The 21,845-nt window shown below is 38.8% G+C and overlaps 1 protein-coding gene across 6 annotated transcripts in view; it reads right to left on the reverse strand.

Moving 5' to 3' along the window:
- The window catches only part of SMC6 (structural maintenance of chromosomes 6), a 68,115-nt gene extending 52,741 nt beyond the window's left edge, over window positions 1-15,374 (reverse strand). For 4 of the 6 annotated variants that reach the window (XM_036262748.1, XM_036262749.1, XM_036262745.1 and 1 more), the window contains exons 1-5: window positions 15,364-15,374; window positions 14,550-14,556; window positions 9,332-9,337; window positions 5,218-5,360; window positions 1,506-1,623 (exon numbers count right to left, since the gene is read on the reverse strand). In XM_036262748.1, coding sequence (XP_036118641.1) covers window positions 1,506-1,623; window positions 5,218-5,355 — 256 coding nt within the window. In that variant the 5' untranslated portion in view covers window positions 5,356-5,360; window positions 9,332-9,337; window positions 14,550-14,556; window positions 15,364-15,374. Of the gene's footprint in view, window positions 1-1,505; window positions 1,624-5,217; window positions 5,361-7,169; window positions 7,275-9,331; window positions 9,338-14,549; window positions 14,557-15,363 lie in introns of those variants that run through there. The other 2 variants (XM_036262751.1, XM_036262747.1) reach the window with 2 other exon arrangements.
- Window positions 15,375-21,845: the final 6,471 nt, after the last annotated feature.

The raw sequence follows: 21,845 nt of genomic DNA on the forward strand, positions 1-21,845 counted from the left end.
TGGAGACAGAAATGTTGTCTATTTTATTCAATGTTGTATCTCCGATATCTGTCCATAATAAGCACTCGCATGAATGGGCTTAAATATCAAAATTTATCAGTCACATAAATAAATGCTTTATGTAGTATTTGGACAATTATTATTCTTACTTTGAATGTTATTCATTAGTTATATTTTTTAAAATATATATATTTTTACCCTAACATATATAAAATATCACAAGCTGAAATTCCAAAATCTGCAATTACCCAGAATATGGGAACCATTTTATGAATTTCACGATCAACCAATTCGATCAACTCTTATCAGCCTATCATCTTCCACAATATAGTCCAAATTAACCAAAACACACCACTGGCTAACCCACTGAGTTCCTGGGATGCCTTTCAAGTCCCTGTTCACACTCTCTCCTTTTCCTCACTTCCAAAGTCACTGTCTCCAAAAGTTAAAAGAACAGACCTGATGGCAGAACCCACTAGTCCTCCTTCACTTATTGTCTTTTGTGTCCTCCCTGTAGCACTGGTCCCTCTGTCCATTCTCTCCTTCTGAAAACACCTTCCTCTGGACTGAGTACACAGTAGAGAAAACACAGAACAAACAGGCTGTGGTTTCATGTCCTCCCAGAGTTGCAGTCGTGGACCCTGCCGAGCCTCCTTTCCTTGTGCACGGACTCGGGCAAGCTGGCAACACCTCGTGCTGGCTGGTCTCTCACACAAGTTCCCTCACTGGTCTTTCTAACTCCTGTGTCTTCTCCTTCTAGTATATTCTCCACAGTGTGGCCAGTTTCACAAATCTTGATCATGTCATCGCTTGACTCAAAAAAATTTAATTGGTTTCCCACTGACTTCTGAATAAAACCCCAAAATCTTTACCATGGCATCCAAGATCCTCAACAGTATCACCTACAGCATGACTCTTCAGTGTTAGCTTTTGCCCCTCGCTACCATGTACAATATGCTAAAGCCATATAAGGTTGTTCACCTCTCTCCACATGCACCTATTTCTAATCCCCTCCCCCTAAAAAACGTAGCTGATGAGCAATCTTCTGCAAAGAGACACACTATCAGCTCAAATGCCACCTCCTCTGAATGCTTTCATTGGTCACAAGAGTGAGAAGTAGTTTCTTTCATGTTTGGATGCCCATGGCACTTTATTTATGCTTTGTTATAACATTTAATAGATGTGGACACAGGGCTGCCTCAATTACAGTAAGTACAGCTTGTCTACTCTTCTACAGTGTGAATTCCAAGGTAAACAGATCCAAAAGAATAAGCAGGAAATTTTTATCTCTATTGCATAAATAATGAACTGAGAGTTAATTCATTATTTTCTTAATGCATAGAATGGCAGCAAATACTGAAATATTCATGACCAGAAGTTACAGACCTAAAGCTTAGATATATCCGCACTGATAGTCACCTATTTTAAAAAGCTAAAAAAGTTAATGCCCACTAATCTCAATGCAATGCTCAAAGTCAAATACAAAGGAAAGTGAAAGCACTTACTTCCGTTGTTGCCAACAACAAAGTTGACATTAGAGCCAAATTTAAAGGGCCCAAGCATTGAATGACACATGAAATTTTTTAGTTGAATACTCTCAATTATTCCAACTTCTGCTGCAGTCTATTAATAAAAAAACAATGGGAGAAGACAATCAATTGGTCCAATTCACTCACTGGAATCATCCAAATGTCTATGACAGGAGAAAGATCAGTAGTGTTATCAATGAGAAAAGCTACAGATGCCCGGCCCGTGTGTCTTGGTTGGTTGAGCATCGTCCCATGGACCAAGAGGTTACCAGTTCGATCCCAGGTTGCGGGATGTGCAGGAGGCAGCCGATCAATGTTTCTCTTTCATCACTGTTTCTCTCTCTCACCCTTCCTCTCTCTCTAAAATCATTAAAAACATATTTAAAAAAATAAATCTTTAAACATTGACTTCAAACAATAAGCAAAATAAAATTAAATGGGAACCTTAATATGAGTAACTACTTCTTCTAAAGTCCTTAAGAGTATTTATTAAGTATATCACAATGTTTCCTAAAATAAAAAATACTAATATTTTAACTCAGATAATTTTTTGTTGGAGGAGGCTGTCTTGTGCACTGTAGAAAACTATTTCCCAGAGTAGCTGTATCATTTTACATTCCCACCAGCAATACATGAATGATCCAGCTTCTCTGCATACTTGTCAGCATTTGGTGGTGTTATTCTTTTTTTTTCTTTTAATTCTAGCCATTCTAATGGGTGTGTAGTGGTATCTCATTGTGGTCTTGATTTATATTCACTGATGACAAATGATGCTGAACATCATGTCATGTGCTTATTTGCAATCTAAATATCCTGTTCTTCGGTAAAATGTCTCTTTATATGTTCTGCCCATTCTCTAATTGAATTATTTGCTTTTAACTCCTGAATTTTGAGATTTCTTTATATATACACAAGATACAACAAATTTATCAGATATGCGCTTTGTAAACATTTTCTCCTAGTCGATAGTTTGACTTTTCATTCTCTTAACGGGTCTTTTGCAGAAGTTTTTAATTTTCCTGAGATCCAATTTATCTTTTTTTTTTTTCCATTTGATGGTTTGTGGATTTGGTGTCAAATCTAAGACCTCAAAGAACTGTCCTATATTTTGTTCTATAAGTTTTATAGTCATATGTTTTACACTTAAGTCTGTTACCCAACTGCGAGTTAATGTATATATAAGGTGTGAGGTTCACTTTTTCAGGCTGAGGTTTACTTTTTTGCCTATGGATGTCTAATTGCTCCAGTATATTTGTTAAAAAGGGTCTCTCTCTCTCCTCCACTGAATTGCCTTTATGTACCTGTGTCAAAGATAAGTTCATCATGCCCTGGCCGGTTTGGCTCAGTGGTTAGACTGATGGCCCGTGGCCAAAGAGTCATGGGTTTGATTCCAGTTAAGGGCACATACCTCAGCTGCAGTTTGATCTCCGGCCCTGGTTGGGGTTGTGTGGTAGGTAACCAATTGGTGTGTCTCTCTCACATCCATATTTCTTTCTCTCTCCTTCCCTCCCACTATATCTGAAATCAATGGAAAAATATCCTCGGGTGAGGATTAAAAGAAATAAGTTCATCACAATTTGTAGAGATCTATCCGAAATCTGTTTTGTTCCACTGATCTTTAAGTTTATCCCTACACCAATACAACACACTCTTGATTACTATAGGCACATCATAAGTCTTGAAATAAGGTAGACTAGTTCTTCTTTTTCAAAATCACTTTATCTCTACTAGTTCCTTTGCCTTTTCATATAAATTATAGAATAAATATGTCAGTATCTACAAAAATTCTTGCTAGGATGTTGATAGAAAGTACATTAAACCTATATATAATTTTGAGGAAGAACATGTTTTCTATGGTGAGTCTTCTAGTCTGTGAATACAGTATGTCTCTCCATTTATTTAGGTCTTCTTTGATTCATTTCATCGGCACTGTAGTTTTCAGTACACAGGTCCCAGATAGAGAGACAGATACATAGACAGATAGATAGATTGATTTAGATCTAAGTATTTCTTTGTTTTTTGAGCAATTGTAAATGATATATTTTGAACTTCAATGCTAATATGTGAAAATTTACTTGTTTAAGAAAATGTTTATCTCACATCCCAAACCCTTGCTGAACACACTAACTAGTTCTAGGAGGGTTTTTCTGAGGATTCTTTGAGATTTTCCATGTAGACCAACCATCAGGTCATCTGCAAACAGTGAGAGTTTTATTTGTTTCCTTTCCAACCATACCTGTTGTTTCCTTTTCTTGCTCAATACACTGGCTAGCTCTCCCAACACTATGTTAAATAAGAGTGAACAACGTTGTGACCTTATGTTCCTGATCTCAGAGAAAAGACAGCTCAGTGTCTCACCATTGAGCATGATATTAGCTGTAGGTTTTTTGTCAATGTTCCTTATCATTTTGAAGAAGTTCCTTCTATTCCTACTTCCTGAGAATTTATTTTTTTAAATATGTTTTTATTTTTTACTTTTTTTTTTTTTTGAGAGAGAGAAAGAGAGATAGAAACATTGATGTGAGAGAGATATATTAATTGGCCGTCTCCTGCATGCCCCCTACTGGGGATCAAGACCACAACCCGGGCATATGCCCTGAACAGGAATCAAACCCAGACAGACTCAATCCATGGGACGATACTTAATCCACTGAGCCACACCGGCCTGGTATTCCTGAGAATTTTCATCATGAATAAGTGTAGAATTTTTTTCAACCTCTTTTTCTGCATTGAGTGATAGGATCATGTGATTTTTCTTCTTTAGACTGTTAAAATGGTGAATTACACTGACTGACTTCCAGATACTGAAACAGGCGAAACCATACTTGATCATGGTATAAAATTCTTTTTATATACTGCTAAATTCTATCTGCTAATAACGTTAGGGTTTTCTGCATCTGTATCCTTGAGGTATATTGATCTGTAGTTTGCTTTTTTAGTATCCTGTTTGTCTGGTTTTGGTATCAACATAATGAATTGGAAAGTGTTCCTCTTTTTTCTACAAACTGTGTAGAATCCATATTAATTATTCTTTAAACATTTGGTATAATTTTCCAGTCAAAACAACTGGGCCTGAAGATTTCTTTATTACAAGTTTTAAACAATGATTAAATTTAATTAGTAATTGTAGAGTGATTCAAACCATTTCATATTGGGTAAATTGTGGTCATTTGCACTTTTTCAGGAATTGGTCCATTCCATCCAAGTTGTCAGATTCTGTGAACAGTATTCTCTTATTATATCCTTATGATGTTTCCAGGGTCTGTGGTCATAGCTACTGTTTCATTCCTGACACTGGCAATTTGTGTCTTCTAATAAGTGTATCACGAGATTTCTTAATATAAACAATACTCATATTTTGAGTCAGACAATTTACTGTTGGAGGAGGGCTGTCTTGAGCATTGTGAGAAACTATTTTCCAGAGTGGAATTTTACATTCCCTTTTTCAGTCTTATCAGAGGTTTGTCAATTTTATTGATCTTTCCAAAGAACCAGCTCTTTGTATCACTGTTTTCTCTACTAATTTTTTCTAATGAACAAAAACTTCAAAATTAGTCAGGTTATTTAACCTCGGCTTTTTAAAAGTCACATTGCTTTTCCTGACACCGAATTACCAAGAGTATGACATAGAAACCGGACATGAGAAACATGCCAATCAAAAAACATAATTTTGTAATTTTTTACTTACTAAAGTAGAGGTCCCGTTAGTGAAAGAAACTGTACATTCATCTTCATCACCGTCTTTATCAGAATCCTCCACCTCTTCTTGTCGTGATCGTTTGGCATTTTCAGGAGAGCAGAAATTATCTTCCTTTCTTTTGGCCATCAGGTCTGAATAAATGTTAAAATAACATAGTAACAATGAATTAAATCAGAAAGAAACACAGCCCCACTGCTGCCCTGATTTTAGCCCAGTGAGACATGTCATAATTCTCACCTATAGAAGTATAAGGTAATAAATGTGTGTGTGTGTGTGTGTGTGTGTGTGTGTGTGTAATCATCTGCAAATGTTATACTAGTTGATTTTACTTCCATTATTCATGGCCAAGATTTTATTGATATGGGTCTACCTAAATGTTTTGACTCCTAAACTCACAAAAGGTAAAAGATTTTGTATAACTGTGGTTTGTAGATTCCTAGATGTATTAGAAATGGCTACTACCTTCTGAAATTATTCCAGAGCAATCATCCAACTTTTACAAGTTATAGAATAACACAGTCAATCAGATAAAACTTTTAATTTTAAATTATTTTCCCAAGGAAGTATATTTTGAGGCAGTGTTGCCTAGCACCAGTAATTTCCCTTAACTATTCCCTAAAGAAAGTCCATGCTGACTGACTAATTTTTTACCAATAGATTATAAAACTGATACCTGAAAAATGAATATATTTAAAATTACACAAGATTTTCTAAACATATGAATACTGTACCTCAAATCCAAGCTGATAGTCTGTGATTAAAATGAGATGTTATGGCCCTGGCCAATTTGGCTCAGCGGTTAGAGCGTCGGCCTGCGGTCCGGAGAGACCCGGGTTCGGTTTCCGCTAAGGGCATGTACTTCGGTTGCAGTTTGTCCCCGGCCCTGGTTGGTCGTGCAGGTGGCAGCCACTCGATGTGTCCCTTCACGTTGATGTTTCTCTCTCTCTCTCCCTTCCTCTCTCTCCCTCCCACTCTATCTATACAAAAAATGGAAAAATATCCTCGGGTGAGAAAAAAATAAAATAAAATAAAATAAAATGAGATGTTATGACTATCATGATTGCTGCTTTCATTTTTCTCTTTAAAATACATTTAAGACCTCAAAAGATAGTTACCTAGTAACTGTTTGCTGATTACATAAAGAGAAAAGTCCTGATACAGGTAATCAAAAATTTCTTACATACAAGAAAAGATATGCGAATAGTTCTAGACTCAGTCCATCTCAGTCCCTCAAGTACCGCACCATAGCAACCCTGTTTGTAGCAGGTACTTACTTGGGCAGCAATATATTAAATGAGATTTTCTCTTTTACAAATTTAAACTGAAAGATTCTAGTCAGTTCTCCCTAGAAGATATGTCATGAACACAGGTCAAGAAAGCCAGTCCTAAGCCTACTCCTCCTGCTTCGTAAAACTAAAAACTTTGATAAGTATATATAAAAGAAATATAATAAAACTCTGAGAAAGGAGGCTATGGACTTCAGCACCCAAGCAATGACATCCTGGTGATTTCCCTGATTTTCTGTTTTGCTTCACATTTCCCAGACTTGGAGAAGAAGAAAATGGGGAAACACAAATAGGTGTGGGTGCAGGATGGCTGGGGAGGGGGTGGTGCTAATGAAAGCTATTCTCTCTAGCCAAAGGATCAGGAAAAGGGCCACCTAACAAGATGGGAAACTTTCTACCAAGAATTGCTCTACCCAGCCAAATACCACTGAAAAAAAGTGTGTGCCCCCCTACAAACACACGTGTGCATGTGCCAGCAAAGGCTAAGTGGGTAACCTGGACATCCACCCTGGTGAGGCTGTAAGGAGTCATCTCAACGTCTCAACTAGGCTGCTGTCAGAGAAGGCTACGTAGGCCAAGTAGGAGCCATGGCTATGGTTTCAGGAGAGACCACCTAGAGAGCCTAGACATCCACCCAGCAGGGCTCTACTTACCCCCCACTACCCCTAGCCTGGTATTAGAGAAGGCCTTCTCCCACTGTCTGGAGAGGTGACCATGTGGGGAGCTGAAACTCCCACTCTGGCTCAGCAGTCACTGCGCCTGAGGAAAGAACTCTGATAAGTTCTACATCAGTCTCTGTGTCCATGGCCCATACTGCAGGGCAGCAGTTTTCAAAGGTTGTGGTCTCTCAAAAGGTACCACATGGTATTCAAAAAGCTTTTGTTTATATCTACCAATACTTACCATATTATAAATTGAAACTGTTAAATTTTTGCCCTGGTTGGTGGTGTTCAGTGCTTAGAGTGTGGGCTCAGGCACCTAAGGATCACAAGTTCATACATCTAAGATTGAGAGTTCGATTTCCAGCCAAGGGCATGTACCTGGTTGCAGGTTTGATCCCCAGCTCCAGTCAAGGAAAGTGTAGGTGGCAACAGACCTATGTGTCTCTCTTACATCAATGTCCCCCCCGCCCCCCCTCCACTCTCTCTAAAAATAATGGGAAAAATATCCTTGGGTGAGGATCAACCAAAAAAAAAAAAGTTAAACTTTTAAAACAACACACAAGCACGGTCATCATCACAGGTCTGGTAATCTCTGGAAAACTCCATTGTACAGTCAAAAGTAAATGAAAGTGCCCTGGCCGGTTTGGCTCAGCGGTTAGAGCGTCGGCCTGCGGTCCTGAGAGACCCGGGTTCGGTTCCCGCTAAGGGCATGTACCTCGGTTGCAGTTTGTCCCCGGCCCTGGTTGGGTCGTGTGGGTGGCAACCACTCGACGTGTCCCTTTCACGTCGATGTTTCTCTCTCTCTCCCTCCCACACTCTATCTGAACAAAAAATAGAAAAAATGTCCTCGGGTGAGGATAAAAAAAAAAAAAAAAAAGTAAATGAAAGGGAAAATAGCATCTTCTCATTAATACCAAACAGTTTTGACCTTGTGGGCCCTGTGAAAGAGTCTCATCGATGCCTAGACCATACTTTGCAAACTGCTGCTGTAGGGGATGCCGTAAGCAAGTCCATGACGCAGTGCCATGAACTATAAGGCACAGCCAGCAAACAAGAAAGTCAGAGTAGCAGAGAAGCTGACCACAGAATGACTTGCAGACCTGATATTCAAAGTGTGGTCCAAGGACCAGCAAGCAGCATCTACATCTCCTGGGAAGGTATTAGCCTGCCAGAATCTCAGGCCCCACCCTAAACCAAGTGAATCAGAACTTTCATTTTAAGGAGATCTCAGATGATTCATAAGCATATTAAAGTTTGAGAAGAATTGTTGAAAAAACATTAAAGGACTTGGACTTTAGCCTATCCTGAAGGCAAAGAAGAACCTAATTGATCATGATAGATTATATATCACTCAAAAGGTGGATTAGTTAACATCCAAAGGACATATAACCTAAACAAATGTCTTTAGAAACAATATTAGCATCACAGTCACAATAACGTACTATCCAACATCTTTTTTGTACAGATAATTTAATGTTTACTTTGAATCTCTTACACAACTCAAAACTTAAAAATCAAATATATTCCTCAAACTACTTAATAACAAGAATCAATATATGTTAGTTTCTGCTTGTTGCTAATTTAAATTCCCTATAATACCACCAAGCCATTTTCCCCCACACTTCTTCCCCACTCACCCTCTATTACCTTCTCAATTACTGAGCAGTAATTCATTTATTATAAGAGAGCAAAGAAGAAACATTACTTTTTGGTTTGCAAAACATTAAATGCTCTTTTAGACACTTTTTATTAATGCCTAATACATGATCTTATTTAGCAGGCACTCAGATAGCAGCTGACTGATTTTATCCATTCATAGAGAACGGCAGTTTTTCAAATGAAATTGGGGGGGAGGGAAGTTAACAAAGGTGTGACAAGCTTCTTACCATGAATGTGAGATCCTACCCTACACATTAGATAATGCACTACACGACGGCAATGCTTTTTATTTGCTGTGCTTAGTCTGGGATTTGCAATTTGCTCTTAGGTTGCCATGGTAACTTGCACCTAACAGACACTGAAGAATCCTACCTTTTAAAATAGGAATTGGGGGGAAGGAGAGGTGGGTGTCAATGGGGGAAAAATGAGAAACATCTGTAACAAAAACAAATTAATAAATAAAAAGTAAATAAATAGATAAAATAAAATAATTACTTTGTAATTTAATAATAATGGATTTTTAAAACACATATGTCTTGAGAGTTAGATTCAGGTTAAAACAGTAAAACTATTTCCAATAGTCTAAAGAGACATATAAACAGGACCCCCCTCCCCCAAAAAATACTTTAAAATATTCTGGAATACACAAAATGGGCGCCTCTGGGATTTTCAATACATCCATAAAGTTCTTCATAGTTGTTAACATTTGTTTATTTAAAATAAAAACATCAGAATTAAGAAATATTTCTTTCACAGGAAACAAACTCCATCAGAGTATAAACAGTAACAAATATGTGAATTTCAATAAAGAATAAGTTCAAGAAGAAAGATCCATAACCAAGGGTTCATTACAGCAAATATGTGCATAGGAAATCTGATAGACATCAAATGCATTTTAACAGCATTATAAATATCTAGATTTAAAATTTTATTGTAAGCATCTAATAATTCATACTTTCCCTTTATCAAAGCTGGAACTAACAGCAGTGAGAACAGATATAACAGAACTGGAATTCTCAATAAAAAATGTTATACAAAGGCAAACTGCTGCTACTTCTCTGAATCTGCTGTGGACTATTTACTTCATCTACAATTCCACTCCTCCCATGACCACCATGGATACATTCATTCTGCATTAAACAATCTTATTTTTAATGTACTCAATTAAGCACACTGGCTGGAATATATCATGAAATCATGAGATGTAATAGCTAATAATATAAATATTTAAGTTAAAAAATCCCTAAGTCCATCCATCAAACAATTCTAGATCAGCAAAACTGAAAAGTACTAAGCACAGAATTTCAGATAATAAATTTGAACAGTCAGATTTATGTTTTAAAAACATCCCTGTGGCCTCAATGTAGAAGACGGATGAAACGAGAGATTGAGAATATGGGCAAGAGACCAGTTTCCGAAGGATGAGGGACACTAAACAAAAACAGCAACATGCCCGGCAGGTGTGGGTCAAAGGTTGAGCATCGACCCATGCACAGGGAGGTCACGGGTTTGGTTCCCAGTCAGGGCACATGCCCAGGTTGTGGGCCAGATCCCCAGTGGGGGGGCATGCGGGAAGCTGCCAATTGATGTTCTCTCTCATCCATGTTTGTGTCTCTCTCCCCCTCTCCCTTCCTCTCTCTCTAAAATCAATACAGGAAAAGAAAGCAATATTGATATCAGAGATGATGGGAAGAGATGAAGAGGGTTTGGCAAGGAGGGAGGATAATATATTTATCTTGTTTGAAAAGACTCAGATTAGAAAGGCAGTAAAACATACTCTGCAGTAAAGGTGGACTGGAGAGTGGAGCTAAGAAAGCCACAGAAATTATTTTGAATTTGGTCACCAGTGAAAGTATGTTGAGTGAGAAAAGATGTTTCTCATTAACTAGTGAATAAAAAAATGCTAACATTAATATAAGTGACTGTACTTGAGCCTCAGTCATCAGGACTTCTGAGTGTGTGCATATACAACTGTAGCATTTAGCCCTGGCCCGTTTGGCTCAGTGGTTGGAGCCCTGGCCCGTGGACCAATGAGTCTCGGGTTCACTTCTGGCCAAGGGCACATACCTCAGTTGCAGTTCATCCCCAGCCCTGGCAGGGGTCATGGTGGGGGAGAAGGGGACGGGACCGACCCAGTCCATATGTCCCTCACTGTCAATGTTTCTCTCTCTCTCTCTCTCTCTCCCACTTTCCCTTTCTCTCCCTCCCACTCTATCTTAAGATAAATGGAAAAATATCCTCAGGTGAGGATTAAAAAAATAATAATAATAAAACTGTAGCATTTAAATATGTCTTAAATATAATGCATACTATCATGGCAATTTGTGTTATGTATTAATTCCTCAAAGTAAGCCAAGTACAGCTTTGATTAATTTTCCTAACTTAGGTCTAAAAGTGAAAGTCAAGATTTAGGCAGGTTTTATACAAAATTCCACACCTAAGCACTCAGTAAAATAAAACTTTGGAGAATAAAACTTGGTTTTTGCTTTTAACAACTTTAATACATCAACTGAACTTACATTTTGCCAGGCTCAATAAATGTCTTATTCAAATTACAGATAAATGTGGAGATATATCATAACTATCTCTCTCATTCTATCCCACCCCTAATATATTTTAAAATCCTGAGACTTAGGTATTATGTTATTTTCTCCGATTACAGAAAAGTAACTGAAATTTAAAGAGGTGGTACCAACTTACCCAGGGTCACCCAACACTAGTTCTGCCTTATACAAAACATGTTTTTAAACAGAAGTCTAGGGCTCTCCAAACTTTTTTTGTACTTACACCCATTCAGGAAAAGAAATTATGAATACACATTACAACATAAAATTAGTACGCTGTATATTTCACACAGTAACAGAAAGAGATATGTAAATCTAAGTAGGCCTAATGTGCTCCCCCTCCACCTCCACACACTCAAGGAACTATCTGCAGGCCACTGCATATGCTGTTGAATATTTTCAAAGACTACACAGCATCCCTCTAAAAGTCAGGGAATTTAAACTTTTTTTGTTTTGTTTTGTATATGCATTCCAGAATAGCTTGTCTTAGAAACACTAGCTTTTAATCTTCTACTCCTTAAATATACTCAGAGCGGTAGCGTTCACATAACTTGTCTTCACAAATAGTTGCTTTTTCAAGGAATTATCACAAGCCCTGAGGGCCCTACAGCCCTTTCTCTTCTCGAGTCCTGGGTTCTGCAATTCCCAAATGGGATTTTCTCCAGTTCATTTCCATAAGGAAATAGGGGAAAGAAATGCTATCATAAAAGCTCCAAACATCACAATTTTTCCAGATAATGCAGATCGCATTTTCATGCAACTGGATTTGGCCAATCAAATTTAAGTGATAGTTGCATGTATCTCTTAAACAAACATACTTAAGTTGTTTGTGGCAAGGTTATCATCAGATTCCTGATAAGAGCCTAATCCCAATTACAACCTCACCCTTTTACCCCTATGCTCCTCAAGCTACTTCTCAAAGCCCAAGGCCCTTTGGGGACAGGCAAAGGGTCCCCAGTCCAAGCTGGGATTTGCCAGGCTCGCCGCCACAGCTGCCCGGAGGGGCCCAGCGCAGACGGGCAAGTTTCCCGCGGCAAAGGGGACCTGTGCTGCCTGCAGAGAGAGCGCGAAGCTCCCGTCGGCCGGCCCGCCCAGGCCCACAGGGACCACGCTGGACACGGTGGCAGCTCCGGTGACCCGGACGCCTCCAGAGGGGCTGGGGGGATGCAAGCTATAGGGACAGGGACAGAGACATGGACCGGAGCAAAGGAGGGCGAAGGCGCGCACCCTCACCCTACCTCGAACAAGTCGAAGTCTCCCCAAGGAACCCGACGGCGGGACTGTCGCGGTGCAACAGGGAGCTAAGGCCACTCTTGGGGGCGTCTCGGCCTCGGCTGGCCGCCGTTGCCCCGCCGGGAACCGCGCGCCTGCAGCGGGAGAAGGCAGGAGCCCTGCCGCCCTGGCGCCCAGCCCCGGACGCTCCGCGCCTGCGCCCCGCCCCACCACCACCAGGACTCCGCCCGCGCGTGCGCGGTCTGGAGTTTTCGCGCCACCGTAGTCTAAAAGGAGGACCGGAAGTGCCCTGGGCGGAGGGGTAAAGCTGGTAAAAGCTTGAGTTTATCCGCGACAGGATGCAGGGTGGTGTGTAGGGGGGTTGTTGATTTGCTTAAGTAAAAGGGAAGATGACTCGGAGGCCCCAGCAACAGCTCTACGCATGCGTACAGCGGCCCGACTGGGAGCGTGAGGCTGGGGCGGGACTGGGGACTGTCACTTCCCGGAAGAGGCGGGACCGGGTGGGAGAAGGCGCGGGATTTGAAGTCCTCCGCGGGGGGTTTGGTGTCCCCGTACTGAGTCCCATACGTTAGTCCTTGTTTGGGAAAGGACCGAGCAAGTTTTTCTTTTTTTTTTTTTTTTTTTGCGTAAGATTAAACTCAGAAAACTGGAAGAGCTATAGTTAGTATTCAGGCCAAACTGGTATATGACGGAGGAGCGTCTTCCAAAACCAAGGAGAAAGGCTTGTCTGGGTAAGTCCCACGGAACCGCGGAGAAGCGGCACCGCCCGGGGCCTTCCACGGGGTCCTTTGAAATGGAGGTTCGGGACGAGCCCTGTGTTCGCGCCCCCGTCGCGCCGGATCCTTCGGAACCCTGGGCGGCGCCCTTTGAGGACCGTGGGCGAGCCGCCTGCCCCTCCCCGCCCGGCGCCGACCCCGCGGGCGAGAACGCGGTGCCGCCGGCCTCGGCGCTCTTCCTTCTCGGTCAAGGTCGCTGCGTCCTGAATGTCCTTCCCCTGGGCACACCGTGGGGCAAACTCCCACGCCGGTCCAGGGCCCTCCGGGGCGAGCCTGCTGATCCCCGTCGGCAGCCAGGGTGTTCCTCCTTTTCGATGTTAACTTGTTTTGAAAGTAATTTGCAGCCAGGCTGGTGTGTGGCTCCGTGGTTGAGCGTGGACTCCAAGCACCAAGAGGTCGCCCGTTGCATTCCGGGTCGGGGCACAGGCCCAGGTGTTTGGGCCACACCCCCAGTGAGGGGCATGCAGGGGGCGGCAGGTGGATGTTCTCTGTCCTCGATGTTTCTGTCTCTTCCTCTCCCTTCCCCTCTCTCTCAAAAGAAATAAAGAAATAGAAAAAATAACTTCTGTTCTAGCAATTACTTTAAGGCATTATGGTTGTTTACAGGCATTCTTCCCCCGCACGAGCCTATATTGTAAACCCCCTCGATAAATACTGGGACTAATAAAAGTTAAGTGTCCTGACTTCGCTTTCAGTGCTCCTCTCCACCCGACCCTAACCTACCTCCAGTGCCTTGGCTCAACTCTTCCTGACACGCTGAACCTTTGTATCTTCCTTTCCAGATGGAAAAAAGTGGCATTTGCCGCTACCCCAGTCCACCCCCAAATAAACTGGTGTCAAACGCCTGGTAATGAAAGTGACCCTTTTACTTATAAAGATAATCATATATATATATGTATATAATATTCCTATTATGGCTCTTGCCTTGATATAATAAATATGACATAGTCTAAAACACTACAACATCTAGTCTAAGTGGTCCTTGTTTGGTCAACAAGGGGAAACTTTGGGAGGCGTATGCTTAGATATCACTTCCTTTAGGAAGCCTTCCTTAATGCCCTAGAGCTGGTAGGGTACCTCTTTTATATGCTATAGTTCACTCCTTACGTCTGTACCTGTACTTGGCACGTTGTTATAATTTTTATCTCTAGTCTCGCTCGACCAAGGTCCTTAAATGCAGGGCTGATCCTTCATTATTGTATCTCCAGCACCTAGAAGAATTTCTGCTAAATAGTAGGCATTTAATAATATTAATTGATAACAAAGTTAAGCCCAGGTTATATTATGCTTCAAAGTTTGAGGTAAATTCATATGAAAATAAAACTGACGAGATAATTTTTTAAAAACAGCATTAATTAGTGAAATTATGTGGGAAATCCCATACAGTGCAATTTTGTACAGAAGTAAACTTTACCTCATTTACTGGTCTTTATTATGGTCATGTAAATGAAAATAAGGTAATTTAAAGTATTTACTGCTTATTGTTTAAAATAAATTTTCTAATATTCTTGCTTAAAACAAAATTGCAAAATTGTTGGTTTAATACAATGTATTTTCACATGAATCAAACCACTGACCTTTTTATGATTTTTAAATTTGAGTCATTAATGGAATTAGCAAGGGTCTGTGCTTTTCTCACCTCATTCAGTTTTATAATTAACCAATAAAAGCTTATTAGCTTTTAAGGAAGTTTTAGGAGCAGAAATTGATTTATGGGCACCATATGGTTACATCAAAGGGTTTGTTTTTGTTTTAACCTGAAGTGAATTTTAAGCACTTTCTTTAAACTAGAAATTCATGTTCTTTCTATCAAGTGATATCTGAAATAGAGTGGTTGGTTTTTTTGTTGGGTTTTTTGTTTTTGTTTTTGTTTTTGTTTTTTCTTACTAAACTACCAAAATCGGTTATGGGGTTCAAAGGATGTCGGAATCTTGTTAATTCATCTTGTTAATACCCTTCATTTTTTAGATCAGTTAAATGTCTTCCCAAGGTTATACAGCTAGTCAGTGTTATATCCAAAACAAATATCCTGGGATTCCTATCCCAAGCCCAGTTTCTGTCTTGACTAAACTAAATAAACTGAAGCCACTAATAGGTTATATGTTATTATGAGTTATTCTGACTTTGTTGATTCACATAAGTAATCATGTGTGACACTAATTCTTCAGAATTGTGAATATGTTAGGAGACTCTTCTTTTTATATGTAATATACATTGATTGCATAATTATATTGACATCAGTACAGTTATTACATTATAAAAGATAGGAGTAGAAACTAACCAACTCTCATACCACAAAAATTTCAGATTTCACCCCATTAAAAAAATAAAAAGCAAGGCAAAATTACACATAGTTTTGGGTGAGTTTGATATGTGTAATTTTTTTTTTTTATCTTCACCTGAGGACATTTTTCCATTTTTTGTTCAGATAGAGTGGGAGGGAGGGAGAGAGAGGACGAGAGAGAGAAACATCAACGTGAAAGGGACACATCGAGTGGCTGCCACCCGCACGATCTACCAGGGCCGGGACAAACTGCAACCAAGGTACACGCCCTTAGTGAGAACAACCCCGGTCTCCCTGGACCATAGGCCGACGTAAAAATATGTGTAATATTTTTACATTTTATTTAATGCTGAGCTCTTTTCAAGTAATTTCACAGGTTGACCATGACCTCATTAATACAAGAAGCATCTGTTCTGTCTTTGGGCGTAGTTGTACTTGAATATCTTAAAAGCTGTTGCATTCTGTCCCTTTGTGGAACTTTTATGTGCTTTTACATTCTTGCTACTTAATGTCACTTCAGAGGAAAAACTGGTGCAAAGAAAGTAAGAAGGGATAAACCAGTAGGTCATGGAAATATATATTTTGTATTAACTGCTTTCTTAAAATGTGTTATTTTTCATGAAATAGACATTTCACATAAGTTTGTCTTTTCAGAACTATTGAGGTAGTCTTTTAATTTTCTGCTTTTATGAATGATTTTCATAAGGAATGTAAGTAATTTTCAAAAGGAAATTAAGTTGGAGATCTACTGAAGATAATTCTAAAATAGTATTTTAAAAGAATATTTAATTACTTTTAAGTTACATGCTGAGTTACGATAAATAATATTCTAAACTACATCTAGAACACTTAATATAGTTTTACATAATTTTTTTTTTTTTTTTTTTGCATTTTACAACTGTCTGTAAGGTAGCGCCATATTTGAAAAAGTAAATTAACTTGTGACAGAGGTTTTCGCCTTTAAGGAAATTCACTATTCATTACCAGAGAGATGATGATTTTAATAGTTTAGGCTTCTATGGGAGAATTATTCTGTGGGGTGGAGGGTAGTACAAAGTAGAAGCAGGGGACCAGTTGGGAGACTGTTACAGTCACATACAGGCATTCTAGGGGAGTGTCATTAGAAATGGGGATTTAGTATAGATTTTGGTAATAGAGAACTTGTTAACTTGCTTTTGGAGAGAGAAGTAAAGACTAAAAGATGACTAGGTTTTTGGTCTAAGCACCTGTGTATTTTGGAAAAGAGTAAGGGTAGAACAATTTTAAGGAGAGGTTTTGTCATAGTTAGGTGCATATTATGTATCCATGTGAAAATAAAGTAGGGATTGCATGTTCTAGTCCAGAGCTGAGAGGAGTTATGAGATGATGTGGGATAAATTATATATATTATAAAGGAAGAGTGAAGAACAGTTCCTTCATTGTAGAATCTTCAAGGGGGACTCAGCAATAATGTCTTTTCAGTATAGTCTGCCTCTGCCTCTAAAAATATTCTGCCAGTAAGTCTTTCTGCTCACTTTCCAATTCCCATGTCTTCCCCCATACTTTAAATATTGTTGCTTGGCATAGTTCTAATCCATTATATTTTGTTAAAACTTGTGAAGGCTATAAAAATTTTTGTAGTAATTCAAGAAGATCTAAGAGAAATTTCATTAATGGCAAGTTACTAACAGAAAAAATATTCACTGGGTCATGTCATAGAGACTAGCTTCTATAAAAATGCCCCCTTGCCCTGCTGGTTTGGCTCAGCGGTTGGAGCGTTGGCCTGGGGTCTGGAGAGACTTGGGTTTGGTTTCCGCTAAGGGCACGTACCTTGGTTGCAGTTTGTCCCCGGCCCTGGTTGGGTCATGTGGGTGGCAACCACTCAATGTGTCCCTTTCACATCAATGTTTCTCTCTCTCTCTCCTTCCCATTCTATCTGAACAAAATATTGAAAAATGTCCTCGGGTGAGGATAAAAAAAAAAAAAAAAAAATGCCCCCTTGATTGCCATCATTTAAAAAATGGACTAAAAAGTGTATTTCACAATAGCAGCAGTTCTTTCATGTTACATAGCAGAGCATTACTGCTTTATAGGAGTGTGGTTGGGGAGCACAAAAGATACTTTCAGCCTTTTCAAATACATTTGGTAGATAGGTAGGAACTGTAGGTTAAGATACCACTGTGGTTTAAAAGGCTTTATGAGCCCAGCCTGTGTGGGTCAGTGGTTGAGTGTCAACCCATGCACCAAGAGGTCGCCAGTTTGATTCGCAGTCAGGGCACGTGCCCAGGTTGTGGGCCAAATCCCCAGAGGGGGGCATGCAGGAGGTGGCTGATCGATGTTCTCTCTCATCCATGTTTCTCTCTCTCTCTCCCTCTTCCTTCTTCTCTCAAATCAATAAAGAAAAAAAATTTTTTTTTAAAAAAGGCTTGAAGATACATTTAAAAATATGGTGACCAGAGGATTGGCAATGAAAGAGACATTTTTCTAGCAGTGTCACTTAACTAGGGAAAATTGGAGAACACTTTAACTCTGAGATAACTCAAATTTTACTTTCTAAAAATTAACCTAATTCTGTTACAGACTTTTTTTTTTTTTTTTTGGTGGTATGTGCCCCTGGCGGGAACTGAACCCAGGACTCTCTGGTATGGTCCACAGGCCGACACTCAACCGCTGAGCCAAACTGGCCAGGGCTAGACTTTTTTCTTTTTGCCAGCATTATTTATACCAGTTGTATTTAAGTAGCCATTGTTACAGCTTTATAGTCTTTTACTCATATATTATAAAAGAACAGCCAAAATAGATGTCCTAGGTAGATATTGCTGATAGCTGTTCAATTACCTGTGCTAGTTTTGTAACATAACCATTGATGCTCATTCTTTAAACCAGGTTTATTTCTGACAAAAAAAAACTAAAATAATATGAAGAACTAGGTTTTAAGTGTAATGATAATGTTATATTAAACATATTATTTGGGGCCTAGTTAAAAGCACAGTTGAAAAGCATTCTTTGTCTTGCTTAAGGGATCCAATCTGTGGAATTCTTAATACAGTATGGAATTAGTTCTGAGCTTATTTTTTCCAGGCATAATATATTACATTAAAGTTTTTGCAGTATTATCCTAATGTGCTTGGCATATTTAGAGAACTACAGTTAAGCCCACCTTATCAGTGTTATTCTGATCCTCCCCCCCCCCCCCCCCCAGCCATCAGAAGAAATACAGTCTACATCACAGTCTTGTATGTAAATGTGTTTGTATGTGCCATCATAAACAACACTGCACTCTGTTACAATCTTCATTCATTACCATTTCAGGTACACATGTATAGTCGGTTTGTGTAATCAAACATTAGAAGCACGATAGGAAGGACTGAAGTTTAGAGCTGGAATGGCCAGAGAAAAGATATGCTTTGTCTAAGACCACATGATTTGGTCCTAGGCATTCTGAAGGAAACCAGAAAATGTGAATTTCTCCGTAAAAAGCTATACTGAAGTCATATTTGATGTTCAGGTACTCATAAATTTGCAGAATGTTGCCTTTTAATTTGACCCATGAACTAGATTTACATTTGGTCACTTAGTATTTAGCCAAGAAATAACCCATCTAAAGATTTCTAGTTTATTTTCCCAACCCTTAACATATTTTTTTATTTTTTAATTTGTAAAGTAACACATGCATGTGATTATTTAGAACAACAAAAAACACAAAGGACTATACTCTGAAGAGTAATTGTGCTCATCCCTCATCTTCAGTGATCTCTATTATATAGTTGATTTTGTACCTGTTTTCATTTTTAAAACTTAGAGACTTTTTTTGTCAGTACATATAGATCTTTTTTTTAAATTGATTTTAGAGAGAGAAAGAAACGTCGATTTGTTGTTCCATTTATTTATATATTCATTGGTTGATTATTGTATGTGCCCTGACCAGGGATCGAACCTGCCACCAACTGCACTACTGGGCCAGGGCCAGCAAGTATCTATAGATCTATAGCATTTTTATTTGCTTCATTATCTATTCCATTGTTTGAATATACCATAGTTAAAGATGTATTCTTTATTGATGGACATTTGGTTTTTCCCAGTGTCTTACTATTATAAACATACTGCAGTGGCCCTGACCAGGTGGCTCAGTCTGTTGGAGCGTCATCCTGTACACAGAGAGGGCACAGGTTTGATTCCCAGTCCGGGCATATATTTAGGTGGCAAGTTCAGGGCACATACAGGAGGCAACAGGTCGATGTTTCTCACCTTGATGTGAGGATTTTTCTTTCTCACATGGATGTATCACTCTTCCTTCCTCTCTCTAAAAATAAATAAAATCATATCCTTGAGTGAGGATTAAAAACAAATAAACATAACACGCTGCAGTAAATATCCTTGTACATAAATGTGCACACACCTAAGAGCATATCTTAAATTCTTAGGAAAGCTATTGCTAAATCAGAAAATACCAGTATTTAAAATTTTGACAGCTAGAGTCAGGGTCACATTTAAACAAAATAAGATCAGTTATGATAATTGTCCTCCAGGGAGAAGAATTGCATAACTTTCTTCAATAACAATCCATTCCAGTATCCAGCTTGCTTCACAAATAAAAGGAAAGCAAAACTATTAACAAAAACTTCCCCCTCAAACCTTTTTTTTTTTTTTTTTTAACGTGTTTTGATGGTTAATACTTTAAAAGTCTTGTTTCCCTTTATAATGTCTTAGAAAATGTATGTGTCTCCACTCTTTTTCCAGAATTAAGAGCAATTTTTCACATTAACAAAGAGATGAAACCTTAACTCTGAATTTATGCTACAGTGCGCATTTAGACAGTGGGGCTTCTTGATCGGAAATAATCAATATTAGCACTGAGCCACCATTATTAACTACCTAATTCTTTACTTTCAAATCTGTATGTTTTTCTTTGTATTTTGAGGTATCAGCAAATATTTGTGCAGTTTTTCATAAAAATGAGTGTATAAAATAATAGTTATGTGGCACTGGCCACATTATAAAATTAAGATTTAGAAAATCTCATAGAAAATGACATAGCAACACTGCCAGAATTTATTTTCTTTGCAGCCGTGTACAATTTGAGAAAATAGGATTTTAGTATGAACTCTGTTAAAGGAACAGACAATATAGTGCTTTTTATTTAGTATGCTTTTGCATACGGGGATAGCCTTTTGACTTAATTTTTTTTAATATCAAACCTTATGTTTTTGGAATGAAGTAAGGTCATTGTTCAGAGGATGATAATCCTCATTATATTTACATAGACTGAATCATTGCAAATGCTGCATAATATTTTTATCAATAACAAAGGAAAAGAAAAACAGATAGATGTTTAATAAGGAAAAACTGGCCTATAGAAAATACCAAAGCGGTTATAATGGCACAGTTTAAACCAATTTTGTTTTTCAAATGTCATGTACATAGAAGAGAGTTTAACATTAGTTTTCTTTGGATAGTGGATCTATAGGTGATTTTAAAATTTCTTTTTTAAAGTTTTTATTTTTATTTTTTCCACAATGAACATGCGGGACCTTACAATTAAAAAGCCAATCAGTGTTCTTTAAAACAATCAGTGCTCTTTAAAACGATGATTCCATATTCCTTCAGCTCTCATTTTCTGTCTTCATCCAAGTTTTCCTTTATTAACTTTTTTTTCCTTTGGTTTGTTTGTTTGTATGCTTCCTTGCTTTTGTTGTTTTGCTCTTCCTGCTTGTGATAGAGACTTGTCCTGTTCCCTCTTTTAAAAAATTGTTTTTCTTTATTTATTTTTAGTGAGAGAGAAAGGGAAAGGGAGAGAGAGAGAGAAACATCAATGAGAGAGAACACTGATTGATTGCCCGCCTCCTACATGCCTCCCACTGGGGCGTTGGCACATAACCTGGGCATGTGCTGCCCTGACTAGGAATGGAACCGGCGACCTCTTGGTGCCTGGGTCGACTCTCAACCACTGAACCACACCAGCTGGGCCTGTTACCTCTTTAGATATGAAAGTCAAATAGTGAATTTTCAAGAAATGATTTATAGCTCCCTATTTTTCTACCCATCCTGCATTTGTTAGCTCTTGTTATTAGCTAGAACAAAGCCAATTATCACCATTATTTGGGGGAGGGTAATTTTTTATTTTCTAAATTTCATGCAGTATTATGGTAACCATGTGAGAAATTTTATTCTTA

Source organism: Molossus molossus, unplaced genomic scaffold (genome assembly GCF_014108415.1).
Source record: "Molossus molossus isolate mMolMol1 unplaced genomic scaffold, mMolMol1.p scaffold_m16_p_15, whole genome shotgun sequence".
In the NCBI taxonomy this organism is placed as follows: domain Eukaryota; kingdom Metazoa; phylum Chordata; class Mammalia; order Chiroptera; family Molossidae; genus Molossus; species Molossus molossus.